This window comes from Heliangelus exortis, chromosome 1, assembly GCF_036169615.1.
Source record: "Heliangelus exortis chromosome 1, bHelExo1.hap1, whole genome shotgun sequence".
Lineage (NCBI taxonomy): Eukaryota > Metazoa > Chordata > Aves > Apodiformes > Trochilidae > Heliangelus > Heliangelus exortis.
The window spans coordinates 29,766,061-29,791,344 of NC_092422.1; the positions used below are offsets into that span (position 1 = coordinate 29,766,061).

At 40.3% G+C, this 25,284-nt stretch overlaps 1 protein-coding gene and 1 long non-coding RNA gene across 3 annotated transcripts; both read right to left on the reverse strand.

Annotated features, from left to right (window-relative positions):
- Positions 1–5,066: 5,066 nt before the first annotated feature.
- Positions 5,067–9,245, reverse strand: LOC139794422 (uncharacterized). The gene is made up of 2 exons (XR_011725116.1): positions 5,554–9,245; positions 5,067–5,303 (listed from the first exon to the last, which is right to left on the reverse strand). It is a non-coding gene; the product is annotated as an uncharacterized lncRNA (long non-coding RNA).
- A 5,816-nt stretch (positions 9,246–15,061) lies between these two features.
- Positions 15,062–24,288, reverse strand: LACC1 (laccase domain containing 1). 2 transcript variants are annotated; one of them, XM_071739968.1, is made up of 6 exons: positions 24,106–24,288; positions 20,777–21,372; positions 19,322–19,503; positions 18,676–18,841; positions 17,188–17,413; positions 15,062–16,738 (listed from the first exon to the last, which is right to left on the reverse strand). In XM_071739968.1, exons 2-6 carry the CDS (start codon positions 21,342–21,344, stop codon positions 16,564–16,566), a joined length of 1,317 nt encoding a protein of 438 aa, XP_071596069.1. In that variant the 5' UTR covers positions 21,345–21,372; positions 24,106–24,288; the 3' UTR covers positions 15,062–16,563. The 2 variants fall into 2 exon arrangements, with proteins under 2 accessions (XP_071596069.1, XP_071596077.1); XM_071739976.1 differs by having other exon boundaries at positions 24,054–24,288.
- Between the last annotated feature and the right edge of the window lie 996 nt (positions 24,289–25,284).

Genomic DNA, 25,284 nt, shown 5'->3' on the forward strand with positions numbered 1-25,284 from the left:
TGACTCGTCTTCGCCGAGGTCCCCCTTTTCCTCGCTTGTCTCCAGTAATCAGCTCACGCATGCCTGGCTTTCCATAACAGAGCGGGGCTGTGTGCGAGTGCCAGGCGCCCTCACAAAGCCCGAGTGCTGCCCGCAGAGGAAATGTCAATACAGCAACACCAGGCTATTGACAAAACCCCTCTTTATCCTGCGACAGAGATGAGTGTAGCTGTGGAAACAGTTGTACCTGCGTATACTCTCCTTTTGACTTTACCCACACGAGATACAGGGAGCCTCTTGTTTCTCTTGTTGAGGAAAATGGCTTTTTAATTTTTTTTAATTTTTTTTTTTTTTTTTCCCTTTGCCAGCATAAAAGAGAGGAAAACTTGTTCCGAAATATTGTCGTGTAACTGCAAACCACACCAACTATTCTGGGGACTCGTAGGAGGATCTGGAAAGCAAAGCCAATTCATTTTTGCATCTGATCTGTCTTCAAAACAAGTGCTCCTTTAGTTTTACACCTTTGATGTTTGTCTGCTTTAGAAACACACGCTAACCTCTGTTCTTATTAATACCATAAAACACTTCTTCAGCTCAGAGTCCCTGCAGAGAAGAAGCCAAATTCTCCCTGATTTTGGCAGGTTTCCTGAGATTAGGGCACACAGTACTGCTGATGCTACCTGTGCCCTGGGAGATACCAACCCAGGAGGAGAAGTCCTGCTGGAAGATGGGATTGAGGAACTGGGAACCTCACAGATACAGTCCCCAGCTTTTAGATCACAGCTGGTGCTGCTCCTACCAGCACTGAGGGCTGAGCTAAGGCACAGGGGTTTTGGGGCAGGCTAAACATGTAGGGAGCAAAGAGCCCAACACAACATGGTGCCTTGGCTTCTTGTGGGGATCTCAACCAATCCACTGGTGGGAAGTGCACAGTTTGGCATCCACCCATGTTCAGCTACAAGTTGAGACTCTGCCCCCTGCTCTTACCACCTTGTTCTTGGGGCAAGTTAACTTCCCTTCACCTGAGAGGAAGAGTTCATTTCATATAAAGGTGTTTTTTCACCACTGGGAGGTGTTATTTATAGTCACTAAAATTTCTAAGCATCTGGAGAGAAGTAGTTTTGTCATTACTTTTAGTAATACCATTGGACTGATGTGGTGGAATAGCCCCAAAGGCTGCACTCACAAATCAAGATTTCCCTATGGCAAGCGACGCTGAGATAAATTTGACCACAAAAATCCCATTAATATCCATATGTCACTGAATTCTCCAGTTGTCTTGGAAGAGAATTTTGCTGGAGTGTAACATCTGTTCTGGCTCAGCAAGATGGTAGTAAACATCCCATCTTAATTAAAACTCTGTGTACAGTTGTGGGAGGCAGACCGGTACCTCCAAGAAAAAAAAAAAAAAAAGAATCTTAATGGCTTTGTTCCCAGGTGCTGACAAGAACTGCCTGTTACTCTCATTGTCTTGGTGACTGCTGAGTCTTCATTTGTCAAACCCAAACCAGAGATAAGAGGAAAGGCAGTAAAAGGACTCTACCTCCTCTTGGCAGAGTGTCCCTTGCCTGTAGAAAATACGCTTATCCTTCACAACCACCTTGGTAAGAAAGCCCTTCCAGAGGGCATTTCAGAGGTAATATGTTCAGCATCTGTTAGGCAAAGGAATTTTCACTCTGTCCTTCTTCTCACTACACTGGAAGTATCTGATTATAATGACTCTTTTCCACCATGCAGAAAAAAGGGAGATCCTTCTACATTAGCTGGTGTGTTCTCAGTCAGGCTCACAAACTGACTGCCATGCAAATATTTCTTATTCTCAGTTTCCCTTTCTTGCACACCTGCTAGCAGGCCTAACAAAGAAATCATCTCACTCCAGTGTGAATACAGAAGCTTCCAGAACCTATTTTCAGCATTTGGTCCTCTCTTGGGCACTGCGAGTTTCCCCAAAAGTAGAAGTTTGTGAGAACTGTGTTCTAAAATTTTTTGTTTGAACCAAAATGAAACCCAGCTGGAAACTTGGAGTATCCACCAGCTCACTCAAACTGTTAAAATATCAGGTTTAGTTGAATTTGTTCAAGAAAAGGACCTCTGTGGAGTCCTTCAGGATCTATCATGATATACATATCAAAAATGGAAATTCAGAATTCTTAAGTGAGAAAATCATGTTCTATGAGCATCTGCTGAAGGCTTCCATGCTTCTCATATCCCACTGAGTTCCTCTGAGGCCAAGCGGCCTGTGAGTTCTGGATTCCCATTGCCAAAAAGCCATTTCAGGAGGTAAAACAGCTGCTGTTCTTATCTAAATACAGTTATCTGCTGTCCCCACACCTGAGCCAGGTGGCTTAGATGCCTTTTGTAGCCAATGGAAAAGAACAGACACTTCTGAGTGCAAAGTCAGCAGACCTAAAGAATTTAGGATGAAATGAGTACTACCCAGTTTCTCTCTGATGATTATAAAGGAGACCTTGGTTAACTAAATCAAGTGGAAATATCAATATTTCATCCGTCTGGAGGACTCACAGAATGATTTAGGACAGTTTGGAGGTCCAAAGCCCCACTCAGAGAAGGACTAACTTCAAGGTTAGATCAAGTTGCTGAGATCTTTGTCTGGTTGACTTTTGAAATATCCATGTCTGGAACTTTCATTGCTTCTCTGGGCAATCCCTCACTGGAAAGGAAAAAAACCCCCAAAAACCAGACAAAACCTACTTACATAAAGTCAGAATTTGCCTTGATACCACTGCAAGCTGCAGTTCTTTCACTGTACAGCATGACATCTTTTCACCCAGGGTTAGTCTGGCTCTGTCTTTCTCTATAATCCTCCATTAAGGAGGGCTATAAAGGCAGGAGTAAACCCAATGGTTCCCTGGTCATGGAGAAACGATCATCTGTGTATGCTTTGAAAACCCAGAAAAGCCCAAGATGTTTCAGATTAAGTACTGCACACTCAAATGCTGGGATCTTTCAGAAAAGCTTTTTTCTCCATCAGAAAATTTACATCCAGCACTAGTGCTGGGACAGGAGGATTTACTCTAGGCCACTAATTTGTTTTCTATTTTGAGTTCATCCTTCCTTTGATAGCTGAGCTGGATTTACACCTCTTGGTATAATCTGATGTTGGTACCCACATGTGTTTTGCTGTTGGAGACAGAGCACAAAGGCTGACCCACAATCCAGGGTATAACTCTTCCCCTGTAGGTCTTTCAGTCTACATAAAGCAGAGCAATAACTGAGTATAAAGCAGATAGAGAGAGCACACAGGTCACAAATGCTCTGTGACTGTAGAATACTCAGGGGGTTTAAGTTACAGTCTGTTCGGATTAGTTGCATTTCTTTTCTTCTTTTTCCAGCAGTTTTGTAATCTGCTTGTTGCTTCAAAGAAAATTAATAAACAAATCCAACAAATAAAAAAATAAAACCAGTGCAAAACTCATTTTATTCCTATTTTTGTTAAGTAACTTGGTATGATAGCACAGTAAGTCAGCTCTATGAGATAAATATTACAAAAAAAGTGGATGTTCAATCGATTTTTAGTTTCTAATGAGCATTGTTTACATATATGCTGACCATAACTGAGAGTTCATATTCGAGTTGTTGTGCCTGTGTTAAGACAGGTGATTGATGGCATAATTTGGGAATTTGGCATTTGGGAAGTCCAGAATTGCAAAAATGAAGTGGATAGCGTTAATTAAAAATTCAGAAGCTTGGTGATTTGTGTCCTCGTGAAAACCTGGGCAGATCATTTCATAGAGCTTTATTTTAAAAAGAAAATAGGAGCTGCATAGATATGCAAATGAGACATCTAGGAATGAACAAGTGGGAGAAATATTATTGCTATTTGTCTCGCTGGCCTGATATATATATATTAACAAAAGCAAGCTTGGAGTCATACGTGGCTCTTGTGTGCATTTTTCAGCATAGATGAATAGCTGGAAGTGTATGCCTATGAATGTAAATAAGTGATAAAAATTTGGATGGAAGCCTATGCATACAAATGAGTTTGCACCTCTAGTTGAAGAGCAGAGAGATCTGAATGTTCCATGATTTATCTTTAAATTCCAAGAATCTTTCTTCCTGGCCTTGTGTGTCTGTTTTCAAGCACAAAACAAATCTCTTCTGAGATACTGGAGACCTTCAACTTCATTACTATGCTTCACATTATCTGCCAATAATTGTATACTCCCTCTCAAAATATTTCCTCTGTGAGACTTCTACATATTGATCTTACCCCCATGTTCTACCACAACAGTGCTAATGCTCATTTTCATTCAGGATTATTTTTTGTAGCAAAAGTATGGTAATCAGGATGGAGTAGAATTTGGACTCTTGAAGTGGTCCCCTTACAGACAGAAAAAATTGTATGTCTTCCAGGTCCTGCTCATAGAGGGGAAAATCCAGGTCTAGTTCCCAGTGTAGTTGCTTGAGTAGTACCATCAGCATCACCTGTATCATCTCAGCTTGTAGCAGATATGCTGCAAAAATGAGACATTTATACTGGATATTGGAGAATGAAGACTGACATGCACATCAGTAAAGAAAAAAATAACAAGAGATAATAACAGATTTCTTTGTGACCACCTGCTGGAAAAAAAATAGCACTCTGAAAATGTTAAAGAAATTTAATAGAGTGATTTGCTAGAGTTTCCAGTAAGAAAGATCAGAACCACTGGTACCCCTCAACTGTGATTAAAATATTGTAATCATTACTGTCAGTTCTGCAGGCCAAAATGTGGAAGCAGTGTGCACAGGGACATAGAAGGACTAATTGGTCTAATTTATCTTAACAGATAGGAATACTGAGGACACTGTAAAACTAAAATGGAAGAAATATCAGAGTTCTTAACTCTGAAACAAAGAAGTACATTGAATTGGAAACTAAATATTGATCTAAACATGCCAGTGATAGGAAACAAAGAAAGCTCTTCTCATTAAATTAACAGTACGAAGAAATTTCCCAAGTAGTTCCAGACCAGCACCCCTACAGTATAACTGATAAATCAGAGTAAGGTTTCATAATAATCTCATCTCTAATAGTCAGCTCAGTCTGTGAATCCTCTTGGATAACCCTGAGGGCAGAAAGAGTCTTTAAAAGGGATTTTATTTTGCAAGTGTCCAAGTTTTCTCCTTCTCCCATAGGTCACTAACGAAACTCCAGAGGATACTATCCAGAAGATGGCTTTCATCTGTTTATCCACACTTCATTTCTGCAGCTTCCTTTTACCAGTCCCTCATGATCATTAGTCTAATTAGGTCTCTCATGGGAAGTGATGAACTCCAAACAGAGCACCGAAGAACCTCAGATGATATATCCTATATGGCAGCTGAAAGACTAAAGCCTGGTTATATTAACCATAAGGCTTTGCAGTCAAGATGAATTATCAGCCTTTGGTCCAATATAATTCAATTTTTCCCCATTTAGTAAAGCTAATGTCAGATTTGCATCACCTGTCCTAGAGGTCACACCAAGTCTCTGTGTTTCCTGTAGAAGGAGACAGCACAGGGAAAGTCTGGGTACCTTGAGAGCATTCAGCTGCCAAGCTTGACTGGAATGCATTTTACCCTCAACATTACCTGGATCAAGTGTTCTACTATTGCTCTCTTCCACTTCTCCCATTATGATGACGATCTGCACAGAGGGAGAAAGAAAATGGCCCTTTGCATCCTGTGGCCTTTGTGCTTTTTGCAAACCCACAAGGGAACAAGGCACAGCACTGCCCTTCTCCTGTGAGGTACCCAGGCCACCATTAGGCTTTGGGCTAACAATACCCCATCCTCTGTTTCTATGGGAGATGTTCCATAAACAAAGCAAATTTTCCACTCCAAATTATCTGGGATTATTCATTTCAATAATTAAACACACTCTTGGCTAATGTTCTTACTCTTCATAGTCTTCTTTTCATGAGCTTTTATTAATTTCTTGTTGGCACTTATTCTTCCATTGAGAGGATTTTAAACTCATGTTGATAACCACACTTGCAGTTCCCAAGCAGCTATTTATAGAATCATAGAATTATAGAATCATAGAATTATAGAATCATAGAATCACAGAATGGTTTGGGTTGGAAGGGACCTTAAAGCTCTTCTGGTTCCAACCCCCCTGCATGGGCAGGGACACCTCCCACCAGACCAGGTTGCTCCAAGCCCCACCCAACCCAGCCTTGAACACTTCCAGGGAGGTGACATCCATAGCTTCTCCAGGCAATCTGTGCCAGTGTCTCACCATGGGAAAAGGTAATTCATTCTCCTACAGTCAAATGACTTAAATCTGATCAATTACTGATCAGTAAATTGAAAACATGAACACCGACCTCCACAGAAGACTTTCTTGTGATCCAAAGTTGAAAATTTTAAATATTTTCCAACTCAAAACACACCTATGAAAACTGCAATATGCAAGCAGGAGGGAAAAATACTACAGCAGTTTCAAATTGTTCCCTCTGCTCGCTTAGTAAATAAATAAGTCTTTAAAAATATGCAGTTTCCCACAGTGGATAAGGCAGGAAGTAGAAAACAGTTCAAAATTTCCTGAGATGGTGTGTAGAAACTGTATGCTCAGACAAAACTGGAGAACAAAATGGTCAAAGCTGGTTTTGCTTTGTTCATTAAACCAGATGATTAGAGAAAACAGTAACTCAGAATTAGTTACTATATTATTGCAACAACACTAATTTTTGTTGAAGAAAGAGCCTTACTTATGGCTGGAAGTTTTGAGTGCTTACAGAAGAAATTTTTTACAGCATCCTTTGTGCTAGAACAAAAATGTCTCCTGGCACTCTTGTCCCTTTAAAGTGTGCACCCCATGCAGTGAGCCTCCTATAAAGCAGCTAGAGACCATCTGAAATGTGAAAGGGCATTACAGTGTCCATGGGTGGACAGCAGTGATTTTTGAAAGGGTCACAAGCTCTTGCATCACATTTCCCAGACTATCTCTGTACCCATGGCTCATGGAAAGGAGCTGTTTTTTCATTGCAGATGCTGTGCTTTTGGAGCACTCTATTACAGACTCAAAATCAGCTGAAGATGCCACCCACATTCATCTTAAGGAGAGTCACGGGATTTCCACTTTTTGAGTGTCTCCTCTCTTCTTCCTCCTCCTCTTTGAGAGCATCTGGAATGTGTCTCATGGTTCTGAAATTTTGGGATGGTGCTTTTAGGGTCTGGAAAGTTTACACAACCTTACAGGTATCTTGGTCTGTAGATCTTAGATATCTAGAAGAGGATCCCTTCAGATCTTCATGCTATGTCTGCAGAGTTGCCCATCTTGTGAGCTATGCTAATGGCTCTGTCTCTGCTAGTGGCATTGCCCTCAAAGAAAAATAAAACCACTGTAAATTCAAGATTACAAGTTTCTTTTTAATGCTTTCTTATGAGAAGTGTGGTAATAACAGGATATTCAACTGACCACTCCATATGTCTGAGCCTCTTTCCAAGAGCTAGGATCAAGAACACCAGAAATTTCCATTGTTCCAAAAGACTCAATATCCTTGGTAACTTCCCATTGGGCAGACTGGAGCAAAATATACAATAAAAACTGTGCAAAAAGTCTACTTTGACCTATCTATGTGTTTTTAGAAGAACACAAGGTAACTGGTTCATTCCTCCTCATGATATGCACACCCTCAGCACCATAGCCTTGTCCAGTCTTAGGTGGCTGCCATATAAGTAAGAAGTTTCTCCATATTTAGCATCCTTGTTCTCTCTGCTCCTCTAGGACTCACCAGGAGGTCACCAGGAGGCCTTGTGCACTGTGCAATTATTTCTGCCATAGTAGTTATAGTATGGCTGAGAGTAGAAATGTTAATGGTAAGTATTCACACAGGAGGGGCACTTTAGTCCCTTTTAGTCAAGATGTTCAGATGGGGCCCCATAGCAGCAGGGAGCCTGGACTTCTAAGAACGAAGCTTGGGATTTGCTCCATAACAAACAAGAGAAGATTTTTCAAAAATTTGAAACTCTCAGCTCTGGAGCCAAACACATCTCATGCCATTTATTCTCACAGCTAGCTTCAGAGAAATATTATGATAGAAAATCTTCCACGTCTGCAGAATTGGGCTGTTAGCCAAACTGCATGAAGTTTCAAAAAGCAGCTTCTCTTCCATATTTTCAGTCCAGAAAGACAGCTGCCATGGGTAATGCCAGCTTTGGCCATCATTGCAATTATCATGGACTCAGAAAGGTCCCAGAGTCCTGCAAACAGATAATATTTAGTGTTGCCATTATCTGCCTCCCACAATTAACTGTGGTCCTCCCTCTGCTTGCACAGATCAGAAACTTGTGAGTCCATATGGCTTCTACAGGGTTTAAATTAGGGATGAAAAAAGAGAAGAACTGGGACATGTCCATAAGCATTCAATACTCCACCTTTTCCAGGTTCTGGGGGAAAATCTTGACCATACAGAGAAGCCTTGATAGCTTTAGCAACTGTGACAAATAACTACACATAGGAAGGTGCTTGGCAGCACTGCTCTCTGCTCAGACAATGTGGTAGGGGAGCATGTTTCCACATGGATAAATTCTTCTTGCACTAAATCTTTAATGAGCAGGTGTAGAAATGTCTTCATCATCATGATGCTGCCTTTTTCTGCCTCTTTCATCCAGCAGTGTCTCTGCATGGATATCTGTTTCAGGCCAACTGCATCCCAAAGGAGATTTTTGTTCCCTGCTTCTGTTTGTTTATAACAGCCTCCAAGAGCACTGCAGAGCCAAGGAATGACTGGCTGGTTTTTCAGTCTCAGATACTGGCTCAGTAGAAAGTGGTTCAGCATCAGCCCAAATGCTCTTTAACTCACTTGCTGAAGAGAATGCTGCTGTATTCCTCCTTTCTGATATCAGTTATTATATATTCCAGCACAAGTCCTATGAGGAGAGGCTGAGGGAGCTGGGGCTGTTCAGCCTGGAGAAGAGGAGGCTCAGGGGAGACCTCATCACTCTCTACAACTCCCTGAAAGGAGGGGGTAGCCAGGGGGAGGTTGGTCTCTTTTCCCAGGCAACTCTCAGCAAGACAAGAGGGCACGGTCTCAAGTTGTGCCAGGGGAGGTTTAGGTTGGACATTAGAAAGAATTTCTTTACTGAGAGGGTGATCAGACATTGGAATGGGCTGCCCAGGGAAGTGGTGGATTCTCCATCCCTGGAGATATTTAAAAAGAGACTGGATGTGGCACTCAGTGCCATGGGCTGGGAACTGCAGTGGTAGTGGATCAAGGGTTGGACTTGATGATCTCTGAGGTCCCTTCCAACCCAGTCAATTCTGTGATTCTATGATTCTATGATTACAGCAGCCAAGCAACTTCACCCCTTTCTTCCCCCCTCAGCTCAGTTAACTGAGGATAAATCAGTACATACAAAGGCATCCAGTCCTGATGTGAACATTCAGCTTTGCACACTGTAAAACTCCTACCCTGAAAAAACTGTAAAATTACTTCCGTGTTTTCATTTCCCTGTGTCAGCTTTCCAACAGAAGATTTTAAAAATGTTTTTGCTTAAGTGAAAAACATTCTTCTACCATAAATCCTGTGTCAGCCTCAAAAATACCAACTATTTTTCACTTTCAGAGTTGAGCCTCCTTCATGAAAATTGCTTCTGTAATGATATGATGGATGATGAGTTACAGCTAGGAAGCCTAAAAGAAATTCTAATTGAAGTGCAATTTCTTTTGAAAAAAAAAAAAGGAATAGAGGGAGACTAAATTTAATCATTTAAAGTTCCTTCAATGTTGTTTTGGTTTGGGTTTGTTTTTTGTACCAAGAATTGTACCTTTGCAAGCCTACCAGAAAAAAGTCCCTCTTGAAAACTCAAATGTGACTATCCTTCTAAAACAGAGAGTAAGGGAAAAGTGATTATCACCTAATTGACATTAGTAGGACAGAATTTAGAAAATTAAGAGCTGGAAGGATCATCTTAGGAAAGACTAATGGAGCTAAATATCTCATGTAAAACTTAGCTAAACATTTACCAGAGAGAACATAACAATCTACAAACTATAAAGGAAATATTTACTGAAGAAATAAGAGGATTGGCTCATGCAGATGGATATACATAAATAATAAGATAAGCTCTGTAGAGGACAGGTTCTCTCTTTCCAGCATGATTTCAGATTTCAATATTTGTTTTAATTTGCAGTGGCACTTCTTCTGCTTTAAATGTTTGATTTCATATTGCTCTTAATATTCAAAACAGGAAACGAAAATTTGTTTCAAAAGACAGAATGAAACATGGTATTCTGAAGATTTGGGAAGTAGCTATAAGCTTTGTCTGAATCTTTACCATTTTTCCTGTGAGAACATTTTAGCTTGAGCAATCTGATTTCCCCCCTTCTGCAGCTCCTGCATTTTCTAATAGAAGACTTTTATGTTAAAAAGTAACATCAACTAATGAAGAGAAGTCAGCTGAATTTTGTACTTTCTGGCCAACATATATGCAGTCAGTCTCTTCTTGAGAAGCAGAGTTACATAATTATGCCTATACACTGGATAAGACTCTAAAACCCAAACCATATTGCCCTGATGAGGACAAGTACTACACAAGGACAGTGTACAAAGTTATCTTTACCTTTCCCAGTCTTGTGAAAAGCAAAAAGTCGCATCTCCTAAAATCTCAAATAAATGCCAGGCTGCTCAGGACATTTTTCTCAAAGTACCTCACCATTGTGGCATAATATTTTTACCACGATGTCATTTATGCCAGCACCAGATAGGTTTAAGAAGTGCTAAAATGTGAACATCACTATCAGTCTGCATCTGTGTTTCTGTCATTGCCAGCACAGAGTTATGGGACTTGGAATATTTCAGTGCTGGGGGAACTCCAGGATCAAAATTGCAGGGTAACTGAGGGAGCTGAGGAAGATCTAAGCATCAGATATACCAACTAACATCCACAGGCCTAAAGGAGCCTCTCTAACATGCTTCTTGCTTTGCTCAACTTTAATGTTCTGAAAGCTTTTCATGTGGATGATATGAAGAAGAAAGCAGATAATGAGAATAAAATTGTCTGTATAATCCTGTTCTATGTAACACTAATTTTTTGAAGCATTTACTAAAAGCACCTATTGAAACTAACCAAAAGGGACTCAGCCACCTGTCACAACTTTGTTTTTCTTGTGATTTATTCATATGCAGGAAAACCAAGCTCACAGCTTTCAAACAGAGAAAACCAAAGCAGAAATGTTTTCATTTAGCAGCAACACTCACTTGAATACTCCTTTAGGACAGACCTGTGTGTCTCAAAGAGAAATGCAGATACTCATTTCAGATAGGCAGGGCTTTCTATCTATCTATCTATCTATCTATCTATCTATCTATCTATCTATCAGTGCTAAAATCACTTTTAACTGAAATATCTGACCAGAATTATGAATCGCTGCCTAAAATAATGCATCACGTGAGAAAAAGCAAGATTATACATCTTGAAATGCAAACATTGCTTTCAGCCTACCTTGTAAAATCCTTTTTCAGTTTTATGGTAGGTACAGCCCCACATTTTATGTTGCAACCTATTTATTTCAGATGGTTAGGCCTCTGGTACATGAAGAAGAGGCAACACCAGAAAAACAAAGAGGGTAGTTAATAGCTGTGAATTACATTTGCAAGAGGGGAAATAAGATAAAATTAGATAGATAAAATTAGATAAAATTAATTGTGAAAATGGACTCTTCTAGTTTAGTCACATTGATTTTTGTCTCAAATCTCTTTCCTGTTGCAGGAATCAATGGAAATGCATACCATGTCCTTGCTCCCATGAATGTCAGGACTCAGGTTGCCCTGGAGACACGATGCCACATTTGCAGAAGGGGAAAAGAGAGACCCTTGCACTTCTGTCCTCCAGGGACCACACTCCCAAAATTCTTCTGTGGGCCTCCTTTGACCCCTGAGAGCTCACAGACAAAGAGAGCCAGCCAAGTATTTGCAATGTGAGATGCTACTGTAAATTAAAGGCTTACTAATGAAAGATCAGAGGGGATCACTTTAAAATGCAAGCTTCCTATTTCTCTGGATGCCTTTGGGAAATACATAATCATGCTTTTTAGTAGCACAGCCACAGGCAGTGTGTCTTTAAAGCAAGCAGAGCAGCAAAATCCCTTAGTCTTTAAAAAAAAAAAAAAAAAAAAAAAAAAAAAAGTGACACTGGATGACAATTAACAACATCCTGGATATAAGAATATACCTGATTAGGACAGTCCTTAAATCCATGTGCATTTCTATCTGAATCATTCATCTGGAAACAGTGGATAGTATCTGCTGGAAATGGAAAGTAGAACAAGTCAGCCTCATAGGCTGAGCTTGCTGTCAGTCTTTGGAGGTAGGTAAATCCCTCAGCAGGTCAATACATTATTTCCTCTGTTACATATAGGATTTAGGCTCCTGTCAGTGCCCTGTCCTGTTATATTGTTGCACAAGAGGTCAGAGTTCAGGGAGGACTTTTGTTCTCAGGGAACAAAAGCCTTACACACATGACATCAAGGCAAGCAGACGTGTGCACACCCTCTGAGCCTCGGGAGGAAGGAGTGCAGCTCATCTCCCTCTTTGCATCACGCAGCAGCAAATTGAGCATGGAGTGGAAATGAGGACAGAAATGAGAGAATCCAGGAGTCCTGACTTATCTGCCTTGTACGCTGGCAACTGGGAGCTCTTTCAGAAATCTGTAAAATGGGAATGGGTTGGAGGATACCGATAAAGATCCTGTGCTGAGGACAAAAAGTTCCACGCTGCTGCTAAAATTAAAAAAAAAAAAAAGCACATGAACACAAAAGAAAGCCACACTGGCACTGCTCTGTGCAGAATGGCATCTGTTTCCTCCAACACCCTGCAACTGGATTCCCAAGCCTTGCAAGGGCAGTTTTGAGCTGTGCTGGACAGAAAGACAGCAATGCACAAGAGAGAAGTATGGGAAGAGTAAGGCTGGAAGCAAAGATGAGCCCTTTGCAAACTGTGTTACTGTTGAGGAAAGGAGACAGCTTCCCACAACTGAATGCCTGGATTTCAGAATGATGTAATTCCTGTGAGTTGAGATGTGCCCAAATGTTTTGCTGAAGGTTCAGACCCCTTGCTTATGAGTTTATTGCTGGTCACAAACACAGACAGCAAATGCAGAACTCAGACTAAGCCAAAATCTAAACCCCATCCTGTCTCCTCAGGTTGGCTCTAGAAAGAGACTAGCAGTCACTGATGGACCTAATCATTACCAATTTATTAAAAACAGTTTTTTCATCTAACATCCCTAATATTTTTCACCTTTTCCATAGCTGTGGGGATAAATTCCACTGTTTGGATAAACATTTCACTTATTATCTCAGGCTTTGATCTATGCCTCTGAAGTTGCACACTGCTTCCCCAGACTCTGGAATCAGTAGTCTGTGTTGGAGCTGCCCTATTTTACTCAAATAGTGAATAAATCCTTTCTTAGACATGATTTGGGACACTCCATTCCAATATATAAAGGTAAATTAAGAGGCCCATGTACAGAATCTACACTAGCAACAAATTTTCATTGCACAGTAATAGTTACCAAAACCAATGATCATGTCTTGTGCTTGTCCCAGGGCATACCACAGTCATAATTGATAATGTTATTTAATATCAACAGTAGGGCAAATGTAGCTTATAAATTCATGAGCAAGGTTAATAAATGGGCTCTGATCTCTTGTAGGTACAGCTGAACAATTTCTGAAGTATTTGAAGAGCTTTCCTAAAGGTCTGCTTGGCTCCTTTAGTGAGCAACAGGAAGGAAAAGTAAATAGAGATGTGGAGCAGCCTTGTCTCCTTTTTGTCAATGCCCTTCTTCTAACCTTTTTTTTTAGTATCAGAATTAAAGTGCCTTTGTAGGAAGGACTTTTGAAAGAAACTACATATGATTTGATGTCCAGCCTGTTGTGGGACTGAACATTATTATTATTTTCTTATTCATTGTGGACTTCTCTAACTCAGTATATTCCTGTATAAAAGGTTGCTTTCTGTCTTGATAGGTTTACAGTGTAAGTAATTCAGTCTTAAAGAAATAATGAGCAACTGTGGTAACAATTTGTCTTCTAAAGGGTGAAGTCTTAGGTGTTTCTGTTCATGCTCTCCAGCTTGCACAGTCCTACTAAAATGGTATTTCCTAAACAGAAAGTCTCCTGAGCAAGTAAGAACAAGCCAGGGCTTACCATCACTATCATCTTACTGTGAAATAACATAATGTCAAGCATTTAAACCGTGCTAAGCAGCACTGCAGAGTCAAATGCATAAGTTTAAAACCAACTTGGAGATGCTACGGGCTAGCAGCAGGCACGGGGGCACCCATGAGGGCTCAGCTGTCAAGCGCTACTTTGCCAAACAGGGAAACTCAGCTGCTTTTGACGGCATGCGCTTAATCCGCAAGGGAAGAGGGTTAAGCAAAGGGCACTGAGAGATCAGCTCTGGCTGAGCTTCCGTGCAGGGACTGGGGACTGCTCCGTACTGCTGCCCCCTCACTGCAAACAGCAGAAGGAAAGACAGACACGTTTCTCATACCCCTGCTACATCCATCAGTGCCCATAAAGCAGTTCACACTTGGCTGTCAGGGCAAAGGTACAGACTACAACGTGAGAGTAGGTTGTTGGAGGTTGGGTTTTTTTGTTTGTTTTTTTGTTTTTGTGGGTTTGTTTGTTTTTTGTGGGTTTTTGTTTATTTGTTTGTTTGGGTTTTTTTTGTTTTTTGTCCCTTAGTTGTCGACTACTTATCTGTCATGACAGATTTCTAGCACAGCTCTGAGGCACACTTCTTATCATTTGATTCTTGGACAAAGGCTGATATAAATCCCTCACTCCTCCACTTGCCTTTTGACCTTTGCATTGTCCTGTCAAAACATTTTTTTTTTTTTTTTTTTTTTTTTTACCTAGCACAGCCTGTCAGTGTTTTTATACTTATATTATCCTGTATCTGGAATAAGTCAATAATACAAATCCATACCATACACACCACCAGCTGGTGTGCAGTAACACGCTTGGCAGCATGAAGTTGAGGAGGGTGAGTGTTGCCCCTGCTGGAACACGAATCTCCAGTTTGAACCCAGCTGTGAACATCACTGCAGTGAAATTACAAACCAAACCAAGAATGATCTTAAAAGGTTACTGAAAATGCAAGAATTTTTATTGTCAAGGGCTGTATTGCTAGCCCTGAAGAGGAATGATATTTCTGAAGAAGGAGAGTTGGAAGAAGTACTTTTTTGGTCTATGGTAACAATCAGAGGTTAACATACTCAGAACCAGGCTCTTGTCAGAGAATATTAACCTTCACAGGTAATGTGTTTTTTTTAAAAAAATCTATTCTCCCAGAGGACAAGTAAAGTTCTGACTGGGTCAGCTCTGAATCACAGCCCAGTAAAATGAAAAATATATTACTATTCAAGCACAGGTACTAGAATAACTTGGCAGGTGACTGTACAGGCAAAAGCAGCAGCCTATGCTGTGCAGTGATTTGCAAAATGCGTGGTTTGAAAATCCGTAAATAAACGGAGCCAGGGACTGAGGTTCAGCGTGAGCGAGCACTGACCTCTAGTGGACATAAAACCTTTGAAATGGGTAAAGATCGTTGAATTCCAAATAAAACATACGTCACACAGGCACTTGTCTCAAGCTTTGTGCTTGGCAGCTCTGCAAGCTACAGTCAGCAGAGCTTTACTCTTAGGAATCTCTCCCTCTCTATGTGTCAGGAGCTATCATGTCTATTTTAAAGTCTAGAGGCAAACTATTTCAGGCCAAAAGAAATGAGTGCACACTTAAAATTTGCTTATTTAGACAGACCATTGGTCAGTAAAGTAACTGAGGCTAAATTTACTCCCCTTTTTAGGTATTTATTGAATAACCTGGCACTATTGAGACTGTAGCCATGGACATCAGCAGAGCACCAAGAGGTTAAAGAAAAAAAATCCCAAGGAAACATGAACATACATGTTATGTAATAGTGAAGTCAGTCCTAGTTTTTCTACAATCAAAAAATACAAAATGCTGAGGGTTCATATGTTTTCAATGTTTGCCACAAAAGAACTTGCTTGCTTCTCACTTTCAAATTATTTTCCATAAGAAAAGATCTGTTTTGGAGCTCTTCTTTAAATTAATCTGAAGAAGAAAAACAATCCCAGGCACATAATTTCATAAGGTTAATCTTCAGCTGCAACTGCCAAAGTTGGGTGTTTTCAAGCAGTTAATGTGCAATACAGGCTTCTGTACCAGTATTGTGAAAATTCACTCCATTCAGAAGTCTCACCCAGAAGACAATAAAAATTGTTTTTTTGTGCTTCCACCAACTTAAGGCAGTGAGGTTTCTGGGAAATATTTGCTCAAGAAGGTCCAAAAAATTGCAGCTTGCATCTGGGCTTGCAGATGGGCTTTGTCCCACATGTGGGTTGTCCTTGTTACTTTTGCACCACCTCACACAAGAGGTTACTGGCCCCCCACCACAGACTTTTCTTCTTCCCTCAGAATGGCAGAGAAGGAAAGAAGCAGGAGAACCACAAGACCTGTGAACTGCATATTGCAAGTCTGTGAAAGGAAGGAGGAAGAACTTCTATCAGGAGAGCAGGATACCAGACTAAGTGTCTAAATACTACTCAAGGGTAAGAGATACTGTCTCAGTCTTTGATTGATATGAAGCCAATCTGTGTTCCAAAGTTAGTGCCATCACGGAAGTGAGAGTAAAATTTATCAGGGTGGCATGCAGTACAGAAAGTGACATTTTGCTTCTGGTCTGTGACAGAATCATCTTGAATGTTCTCAGGAAGAATCCCACCACTCTCAAGAAGAATCCTTAAATACAGAATGAAAGAGAAACAGAAAATAACATTTTTTGTACATCCTCACACTCCTTGGAGACACTGTAATTCAGACAGCACCCCAAGTACCAACTGAATAAACTGTGCCAATATTATGATTGGGACTTTCATTTGCTTGTCTTTTTTTTCTTTCCTCCAGTATTAGACTAAAACAACTGCTTTTCTGCAACCAGGAAAAACACATTTAATTTGAACATTTTTCTATAAGCCATACACTAAGAGTATCATAGTAAAATAATAGTTGAAAGCCAGCAAAACTGAGAAGATACCATTGATTCAAAGGTATCATTTATTGATCTGAAAAGTACTAGAGGGTATTTGAATATGGTGGGGACTCTCACCATAGCAGTGCATGTTATAATTATCCAAATAATTATTGGTAACTAATGTGTAACTAATTTTTTGTTCACTCAGAAGGCTTACCGTGTTGCTCTTCTAATATCAATGTAAGGACTTGCAGAGTCAAACAGTCTCACACATTTTGGATCAATTCTGTGGAATTCTTCTGCTGATTCCTGAGGAAGTTTATAGCAGCAAGGTCCTACAGATGGGCCCAGCACCACACGGATATCTTTCACATTGCAGCCATATTCAGATACCATAGCATTTACTGTGGCCATAGAAACTCCCAGCAATGTGCCTTTCCATCCTATGAAAAATGAGAAGTTGAAAAAAAAAAAAAAAATGGATGCTAAAATAATGTTACAGTAGCTAAAATATGATATTAAAGGTAGAAATGAAGAGATATATTTATGTCTACAAATAAATCATTATAGCCACCAATACATAATTGTGGGTTTGTGGCTTGTTGGGTTTTTTTAAACCAGCCTAACACATTAACCACTGTTTGCTGATACCATCCTTTTGTGGAGATAGAAAGTAGAGAGAAGAGTTCAGCTTAGGATTCCACAATTCCTTTCTTACCAGTGCCCTGGTTTGGGTGACTAGAAGGTACTTTACAGCTCCTCCATGCTTGAAACATTTCTAAAGTGGGAGAATCCACCACTTTCCCTGGGAGACCATTCTAGTGGCTGACTGTCCTCAGAGTGAAAATTTTCCTCTTGTGTTCAACTGGAATCTCCCCAGGAGGAATTTGTGCCCATTGCCCCTTGTCTTGCCCATGGGATTCCTTGTAAATGGGGGGTGTCCACCTTCTTTGTAGCTGACTTTTAAGTAATAAGTTCTCCCTTAAGCCTTCTCTTCTTAAGGCTGAACAGACCCACAGAACATAAATAGGTCACAGTCAGAAGTTCGTTTCTATAATATGGTGAAAATTGGTTTAGGGTTATTTTAGGAAAAAAAAAAAAAAAGAGACTTAAGCTAGGAATGAGGCCCAGAACTTGGGAGATGGAAGGAAGGAGTTAAGGTTAGAGTTGAGAGGTACACTTGGAGAAGGCAGTGTTGTGGGTTGGGGAACAGTGTCGTGTGTCAGGGACTTAGTCAAATGAAGAGGAAACAGAGAAAGGAATTGCTAAATTCAGACATAATCTCAGGTTTTGTTAACTGACCCTGCTTCAGTTTTATTCTCATTTGGTTTGGGTCAAACAAGTATTTCGATTAGAAGGGGTATTGGCTTTATAGGCAGTTTTTACATATGAATTTAGGCAGGGCACAAAAAAAGTATTGGGTTTTGGCTACCAGATCAGAAAAAGAAATGTAGACATATATAAATAATAATTATTATGGTTATAAAATAAGAAAAAAATATCTTGGGAAACAAATTATTCTCAATACTAGTCTTATTTTGACAGGACATAAATTTAACAGGTCAGGGTCTGTATTGTTATGTGACCTTTCATTTATTCATTCCCACTCAGTAATCCTTTGTTTGATAATTTATAATCCTTAGTCCAAAACTTCCTTCCCAGTGGTGTCCAAGTTATTTTGATCTCCTTGATTTAAAATTCCTACCAGAATGAGCAGCACCACAGGCTTTTCTGACTGGATCAGCAAAGAGCACAGGTATGCAATCAGCCCCTGGAGCTGCTATTGTAACACCTTTCTGATTTGTAACTATTCCATCATAGCTGTCAGGCTCTGTCTTTCCCAAAACACACACAGCATTGGCATGGTCGGTCTGTAAAGACAAAATGAGAACATGGACAGTAATATGGCAGCAAAAAAACCTGTTCTGACTGATGCAGGTCTTTTTCTTTGACATGAAACACACTTCTGCACCAAATACTCAGGCACAGGTATCAGGCACTGCCTTGTTCAAATGCCATATAGATGTATGAGTAGAAAGCCACCAGAGAAGTGGTGGTTTATTTTTCTTTACAGAGGAACTGCTCTGATAATTTATCTGATTATTCTAGTCTGTGTAAGTCAGAATAAGCTAGAATATTCTTGGAAGAAGCAGTGCTTCTCCTCCATACAGTGCCAAACTGCTGATAGTTCAGATGGCTGTTCCCACAGACAAACTGCCAGCACAAATGTTTCAATTGCCCTGCTTCTCAAATTTTTTTGCTGAGAAAGATAATAATTTCTACAGTTTTAGCCAAGGATACATGAAGATAGGTCTGATTCATTTACATAAAGCCATTGTTTGATAAGATACCTTGACTCTGTGAAAAGTCTCTGGGTTAAAACCTGCAGCGTTAGCGAGCCGGCGGAGATTTTCTTTAACAACAATTTGTGGGTCCCTCCTCTTGGAACTGCTGAAGAGATTGCAGGAGCTCAGAGTTGGTATGTAGGAGATTCCACCTGTCCTCGTGGTAAAGCCATGTAGGAAGATGTCATCTAGCAAGGCAAAAAAAGACAATAAAAAATTGCTTTCAACACAAGACCGGTCCAGATATTACAGGTTTCTATACTGGAGAGACCTGGAATCAGCCAATCAGATTGAATATTTCTTTATTTCATATTTATCTGTGACATTTAAATTTAAGGATTCTAAATTTCCTTCTTGCTTCTAATCATAATCCTCTGTGGCCAAGATAAAGGAGTTTGAGCAAGGAGAAGTCCTGGCAGATTTAACCTGACTTTTTGCAGATTTGTAATGCAAACCCTAGAGAAAATGTAACTCACTGAGGAAAATAAAGTAGACTTTTATAAAAATGTCTAAGGTGACATCTCTCAAGCTTTTTTGGCAAGTGAAGTACTAGTGCTCAAGACTTCAGATAATCTCAGACATTTTCCTGAAGTACCCTGGAAGCAGTGACTATTTTTAGTATTATTGAAAAACCCTCTGTTTATCAGGTGTACCATTTATCATGGCCACATGCACCAAGGGCAGCCACAGGTTTTGGGGGCAAGCAGGGAAGGGGGTCTGCCTGGCAAAGTTGAACACAGAAAGATAGTTCCACAAAGGGTATTTTTGCTGTCTAAACAACTGACAAGCTTAGTGACATAATCACAGCTGAGATTCCAAGTCTCTTTTGTGTAGTGTGATCCCTTCAAAGTCACAGTCAAAACCTTGAAGCACAAAGATAGAAGGCAAAGATAGCTTTATATAACTCATGCCCTTTTCAGCTTTTGGATCATTTCAGACATATTTTTAAGGAAAGATAGTTCTAAATTTTTGCAGCAGTAAACTTTTCAGCTTTCCCCTGAATGCCCTGACCCATGAGACCCCATAATCTCTACATTTGAAAGACATGCTACAGTAAACTCAGCCATGCCATGGAAGGAATATTGAGACATCACTGATGAACCAGGCATGAGTGAAGCTGCAGACCAGGAGAAACTCTTGTCCTGCCTTTCCAGAAGAGGATGGTAACTCTCAAAGTGTGTAATTCCCACAGAGAAGGGAGGAGAACTAACTCACTGCCTTCTGTAACACTCTCACTAAACCTGGGCCTCTCTTTCCTCTGATCATGCCGCAGGCCTGGAATAGTTTTCCTGGTTTTTTACTATCTTCCTGCTGACACTTCTCCCTGTATAAACATGATGGACTATTACAGCATCATAAGGAGTTATCTGCTGCCTGAGGACATTCCCACTTGGCAATTCCCTTGAAGAAATATGCTTGGGAACAGTCACTGTGAAATCTATTAGCTGGGATTCTCTTTACCTGGGATCAGGGGAGATCTGAGGATGGTGAGCTCCCCTTTCAGGCTCGGAAGGCTTTCCAAGTACATCTGAATCTCACTTTGGATGAGTTCCATGTCCTGTGTGGGAAGAGCTTGCCCTTCACTCTGAGGCTCAGCTATCTGTAGGTTTTTACAATCAGCTGCTACCTGTAAATCCTCAAATTCAAACTTGTAGACTGGTGTAAAGAGATGGTCTATATATACTTTCATTAAATCTTTTCTTAAAGCAGGGAGAATAACTTTAATGATGCTCAGGTCTTTTTCATCCAGACTTTGTTTGATGGTGTACAAAGCAGCAGCTGTAGTCAGAGCATGTACCACCTCCAGTCTTTTCTTCAGACTCTGAAAATCTCTCAGGGCTGGAAGCAAGAACTCTTGTTCATCATTCCTTTCACACCCTTGCTGCTGGCAACACATGACATAAACAAATGGAGCAGGGATGGAAGAGCATTTCTCAACAGTTTCAAGCTTCTTATACAGTTCTCCTTGGATGTTGCTCTGCAAGCTGGCTGGCAGGCTGAACAGATCTATCAGTACAGCTTCAACCATATTTCAGGATATTGAAAGATTCCTACAGCTGCCATGCAGTCAGTAATGAAACATGGAAAACAAACAAAAAGGCAAGACAGTGTCATTAGTCCAAACCAGAGAATTATGTTGTTAAAGTAATGCATTCAGTGGAATCCTGTAGAGAAGGTGGCATAGCAACCATAACAGTCTTAAGTTTCCTCACTGCATCAAAAGAAATTACAGCAAAAGCAAAGTAGCGGAAATGGGAATGACTGTGGATTTATTTCAGTGTTCAGGTAGTTCCCTACCACCCCACCTACCTCAGGTTTTTCCCAGGTTAGGGATGATAAAAGGTTAGTACATAATATTAGATTTTTTTGATTCAATTAACCTGCATTAGTCTAATGGATCTTGATCTCTAACTGCTGGGCCCTCCTCCAGTTCCCATGAAGGGAAACAAATACAGAGGTTTCTCAGCTTGCTGGGACTGGAGGAACTTCTGTAAACAGCTTTTTGGGAGGTATTTTGCATACTTATCACTGGGGTGGAGCTCAGGTTTGCTTTCCCTCCTGGCAGCAGGGATGCTGGTTTGGAAATGCCATGTCATTTTTCCCACAGATTTCACAAGGCTTTCTGCACTTCTCCCTTTGCATTACCAAAAATATTGCTAATTTCTGACTTCTGTATGGAGTGGCACGCGATCAGTGTAGTTCTTCTTCTCAGCACCCACAGGAACTCAGCATAGGTCACTGAAACTTTAATTAGTAATGCAAGAAGTATGGAGAGCTAAATGAAAATTCTAGAATACTGTGCACAACTTCCTGCTTTAGCTTTTCCACTGTGCTAACTGCAGTCTTTTCGCTGAAATCAAGACACATCAAGTTTACCCAAGATCATGCTGTAGCTCACAGCTTGTATTGTGGCCCATTGCACAATTCCAGTTTTGATGTGGGTTTGACAATGGATTCCCAGAGTTTCTACATTCAAAGAAGAGGTCAAAGACCTTTCTGGTTTTGGTGGATCATTATTTCAGAGTAGGTTTTACAGAAAATATTCTGTAGTTTCTTTATTGTTTTTCCCCCCAGACTGGAAGAAAAATAATCCTAACAGAAAATGATGTTTTCCTTTCTGCAAGTTGAACGTTTACATAGATTAATCAGTGACTATCAAAACAGATGAGCTAAAAGTATCAAAATATGACAGCAGATAAAAGCATCTGCCAAGGAATTTATGACTCTTGATTTTGCTCAAAGTACTATTTACACACAGCTGATGACAGATTTTTAGAGAAAACATCTTGCTAAGACAACAGTGTCGAAACAGACTCACGCCAAAGGCCATGACTTAGGAAAACAGGGTATTTCCCTCCCTACCCTGACACCCTGTGTGAGAGGCCTGTAAGAGCATGACATCCCAATGATCCCAGCCTAGGTGTAGTTAATAGCCCCAGCAAAGACACTACAGCAGAGAGGTGTAATGGAAAAAATAGGTTACTGTTTCCCTTCAGTGTAAGGTAAATAGAGTTCATTGGTGTCCTCATAATTCCCCAGAAAAAATATCACCAATGAAAGGGTGGAAGGAAAGTGCTTGCAGAGGGAGAGGTAATTGCATACAGTGTTATTAAGTTGTGTGGATATTGCAAAACGTCCACGGGGGCAATTATTGGGATGAAATGATGGGGCTGATTCACCCTTGTAGCCTTCCAGTTTTGCATCAGAGTCCTACTGAGGTCACCCGTGTCAGAACTAAATTTGGTGACAGTCCTAACAATTTTTTTACTGCTTTCCAAGTCCCACTTCAAAACCCTTTTCAAAATATAGGCTTGCCAAGCACGGGGATGTTTCAGCTAATGAGAAATGCATTTGTGGTTATTCAGGTTTTAAGTAACATGCTCTAAAGGTCCCAGTGTTCCCTGGAAAGCCTTGCTGCACATAACAGCATCGTAAAAGACTAAGTGCATTTCTTAAGGAGTTGCTCAGTTCAGTACACAATGCAAGACAAATACTTGCACCAACTTGAAGCCAAGGCCACCCATTAGCTGTTTCGCTCACTCTCTGAAGCTCTAGCAGTACAAATATTTTGAAGGTAAAAAAGATTCTCTTGCACAGGTATCGAGAGAAAGAAAATCAAAGAAAATGACAGCAAGAAGAGAAGAGAAGCTGGAAGAGCAAGAAAACTGAAGAGGAGAAAGCAAAGTGAATAGAAAAGAAGAAAGTGAAGAAGAAAAGAAGGAAGGATGGGAATAAAAGCAGGCTGCATAAGAAAAGACAGCTCAGGGTAGAAAAAAAGATCCAAAAGGTAACTTTCAAAACCCCCATAAATCTAATAGGTCAAGAAAAAGTTGCTAGCATTTCCCTTTACCTTTGAATGCTACTGGTTACCTTATTTTCTTACAAAAACTCAGGACTGACACAGTTTTGGGAACATTTCCAAAAGCAAGAAATATTTAATTTTTGCTGGAGAGAAATGCCTGGAGAATGCAAACAGGTCATTAAACAAGCCCTAATAAACATCAGTAAGAGCACAGTTAGAGTAAAATTTCAACAAAATCAAAGACAAAGAAAAAGAAAAAAACAAGAAATACATAAAACCCCCTTAAACTGGTTTATAATAAAATATTTTGCCTCTTACCTTAGGGGTACTGGGGCAAACTTGAAGAAACAGAAATTGGCACTTACAATGAAAATATCAAAGTACAATCAATTTTCATAAACAAACTCCAAGTTTAAAATACAGGCATTTACTTACACAGGTAAAGAGTGCTTTTAAACTCTTGAAACTGTTTCTTGAAAGATACCACCTGATATCAACAACAGTCCCCAGCTTTATATATCTCACTCCTCACTGTCAGTCTTGCAACTGCTTTGTACAAGACGGAAATTCCTATTCTAGGCAAGATTGGAGTGGGAACCTGTATTTCTTCTTTCTTATGAGACCCTGCTTTGTTGCTGTCAGTATCCACAGGAAATAACAAACTGTACTGAAAGGCACCAACGTGATTAAGTGCTTGGGTAGCAATAAACCCGGAAGCAGCATTAACCCTGCCATGTAACTTGCTGCTGTAATCATACGTTCTAACGCAGCAGCTTTGCATAATCTCAGGGAGATTCAGAACCACACAGCATGACAAAACAGGACAAGAACAGAAAGAAGCTTTCCTTAAACTTGTGCAGGCTGAGGGATTTTTTGTTTTCTGAGCTGTGACTGCGTGTTCAAGTGCAGAATTTGGCAGTCTGTCAAGAAGTATACTCAGGACACAGATTGAGGGATGATGAGAGGCCAGTCCTCGGGCCCTAAATGAGGGTGGCAGTTTCTTCTTGGAGCACTTGGGTATTTTGCAGAGCTCTGTAAAAAACTCTGAATGTTTTGACAGGACAATGCAAAGGTCAAAAGGCAAGTGGGGGAATGAGGGATTTATATCAGTCTTTGTCCAAGAATTAAATGATAAGAAGTGTGCCTCTAAGCTGTGCTAGAAATCAGTCATGACAGATAAGCAGTTGACAACTAAGAGACAAAAAAAAAAAAAAAAAAAAAGCAGCTAATTTTTTCATGAATGGAGAAATGAAATATGATTTCCTGTGAATTGCTGTCCTGTGTGCTCTGTTCTTCCCTTTCCTCCAGCTCCAGTAAATGTACATTTCTGCCAGGTCCAGAACATACCTTGGGACTCCCCAAGCATTACTCCCAACTTTTCCTTCCAGCATATGCTGGGCAGAGGGGTGGGAGCTGAATCCTCCTAGCTCTCCTTCCCATAGGGAAATGGTGCTGAAATCTTGTCCTTCCTCACTCAGACCCCTATTATATGAAATGTGCAGAAATCAGTTATCTCAGGTTTTCCACTATCAAAAGGCATCTGAAGTAGATAATTTAAAATTAACAGGGGAGATGGAGACCAACACACCCATTTTCTTTCCTTTAACTGGACTATAGAAAAAAAATAGTAACTGGGGTTACTTTTTGTGCCAAATGCTGAGAAAGG